This window comes from Formica exsecta, unplaced genomic scaffold (genome assembly GCF_003651465.1).
Source record: "Formica exsecta isolate Colony F162 unplaced genomic scaffold, ASM365146v1 scaffold3127, whole genome shotgun sequence".
Lineage (NCBI taxonomy): Eukaryota > Metazoa > Arthropoda > Insecta > Hymenoptera > Formicidae > Formica > Formica exsecta.
The window spans coordinates 4,062-6,212 of record NW_021850384.1 but is presented as its reverse complement, the minus strand read 5'-3'; the positions used below and the strand labels follow the sequence as shown (position 1 = coordinate 6,212).

The 2,151-nt window shown below is 36.6% G+C and overlaps 1 protein-coding gene across 1 annotated transcript in view; it reads left to right on the top strand.

Moving 5' to 3' along the window:
• Positions 1–1,358: 1,358 nt before the first annotated feature.
• LOC115237855 (protein ALP1-like) overlaps positions 1,359–2,151 on the top strand; it is a gene marked incomplete at its 3' end in the record, with an annotated part of 1,536 nt that continues 743 nt past the window's right edge. Inside the window, exon 1 of the mRNA XM_029811196.1 lies at positions 1,359–1,461. Within this exon, the coding sequence (XP_029667056.1) occupies positions 1,359–1,461 (103 nt within the window). The remainder of the gene's footprint in view (positions 1,462–2,151) is intronic.

The following is a 2,151-nucleotide window of genomic DNA, read 5'->3' as shown; positions in this document are numbered from 1 at the left end:
TGTGCGTGCATATACATATCAGTGAATCTGGAACAATATGGCGTCTTACGAACAAAGCAATGCCTAGCGGCGTATCAATGAACCTGGAAAAACGCCTAGCCGCATATCCTAGCGGCGTATCAGCGAACCTGGAAAAACGCCTAGCAGCGTAGCTTAGCGGCGTATCAGTGAACCTGGACAAACATGGCGTCTCGAAAAGTGGCATATCCTGGGTCAAAAAATTTATATGAAATATCGAAATTTGTACATTAAGTGCATCTACCAGTGTCATTTTCATATTATTATATTCGGAAAAATCCATGTTCTCGATTGATATGTTCATCTCTCGAAAAGTTGGTCCGGTTTACGAGATATTTCGAATTCATTTTCTAAAATTTTCAAAAAACGTCCTCACTCCGGTAAATGATACGCAGTAGCATCTGTTACGGTAAAACAAAAAGACGACGAAAGATATACTTAGCGAGACGCTACCGCGTCTCTTGATACAAGAAACTATGAACTCTTTCGCATGTCCGATTTATGCAAGTGGTACGAGCAGTGTGTTATCGAACCCACTCTAGCATCGCTCGAAGAATTTCAGGAAGGCGACAGCGGGTGGGCTTTATCGCGAACACTCAATTTAATTGTGAATTTAAATAAATATAATCCTATGCGCGCGGGATGTCATATAAAATTGCCACGGGCGATAATAAAGAAGAGAGCGGTGATTAACGTGCAATCTAAAGACAATGCGTGTTTTGCGTTGTCTGTGATCGCCGCTCTACATCTAGTTGAAAGAAATGCGGAACGAAAATCTTCATATCCACATTATACAACAGTACTGAATCTCCAGGATATTGAGTTTCCAGTGACAGTAAACCAAATTAAAAAATTTGAACTTGCCAACGATATCTCTATAAATGTATATAGTATCGAGAAAGAGAACATTGTCCCGATACGTCTGAGCGAGCAAAAAAGAGATAAACATGTCAACTTTGTAACGAGCCGCTTTCGCGAGATCGGATAAAGCTCGGTCGGGATCAGGGCTCGAGAAAGTGGTGAGACACGACGATAGATTTTGGTTGTAAGTTAATCTCTTTATTTACCTCTTGCGGCAATGGTCAAGTACAAGAAGTTAAGTCCCGCGAAGCGGGCGCGCGGCGGTGTGGGGGCGCGAAACGTTCGGGGCGCGGTCGCTATTAAACGCGCGGTTTAATAAATAAATACGGCTGATTCCGCAAACCGAGCGCAAGGCGTATAATAGGTTTGTTTTTTATTGCTGCACTAAGTTCATTCTACACTGCACTGAACTAAACCAGTGCAAGCGAGGACAAGATGAATTGATCAAGGATAAAGAATGTTTCAGTGCACTAATCAACATGGCGCATCACTTGATCTTGCATGAATTATTGGACTCTTCTGATGAAGAAATTATAAATATAGTGCCATCATTTGCACCTATTTTGCATGATGATGATGATGGTAATATATTTGTATATTATGTACAATTTATTATTATATTGTCAAAAAAATTAAAATGTTTTAGAAATTTAATTTAATCTAATCTAACCTACTACTAAATTTTTTTTAGATTTTGACGAATTACGTTTATTACATCCAATTTTTGGAATAATGCAAAGAATTGAGCATGTTAAAATAAATAATTATATAGAAAATATAGTCCATAATTACACTAATATAGATTTCATCATGCATTTTCGACTATCGAGGGCAGTATCATATGATTTAATAGATCGATTCAGATTGTCGGAAATATTTACTTCTATACAGGGTATGTATTATTTTTAACTTGAAATAAGGAAACAAAACTGAAAATAATATTTACAATTAATGAATATTTTATATACGTGTTTTTAGATCGTGTAGAAAATAGAAAAATAACTGCCGAAAAACACATTTTATGTTACTTATGGTTTGTTGGTCATCAAACTGGATCTTACCGAGATGTAGCAGATAAATTTGGCATATCAATAAGTGCATTATATTTTGTAATTACAAGAGTAACAGATTTTATTTTATTGTTAGCACCTAATATTATTAAATATCCATCTCAACGCAAAAGAGAAGAAACTGCAAATTTTTATCTACAAGAAAAAGGATTTCCTGGTATAATTGGTAAATATAAATACGTGGGTGTGTACACCCCCCCCC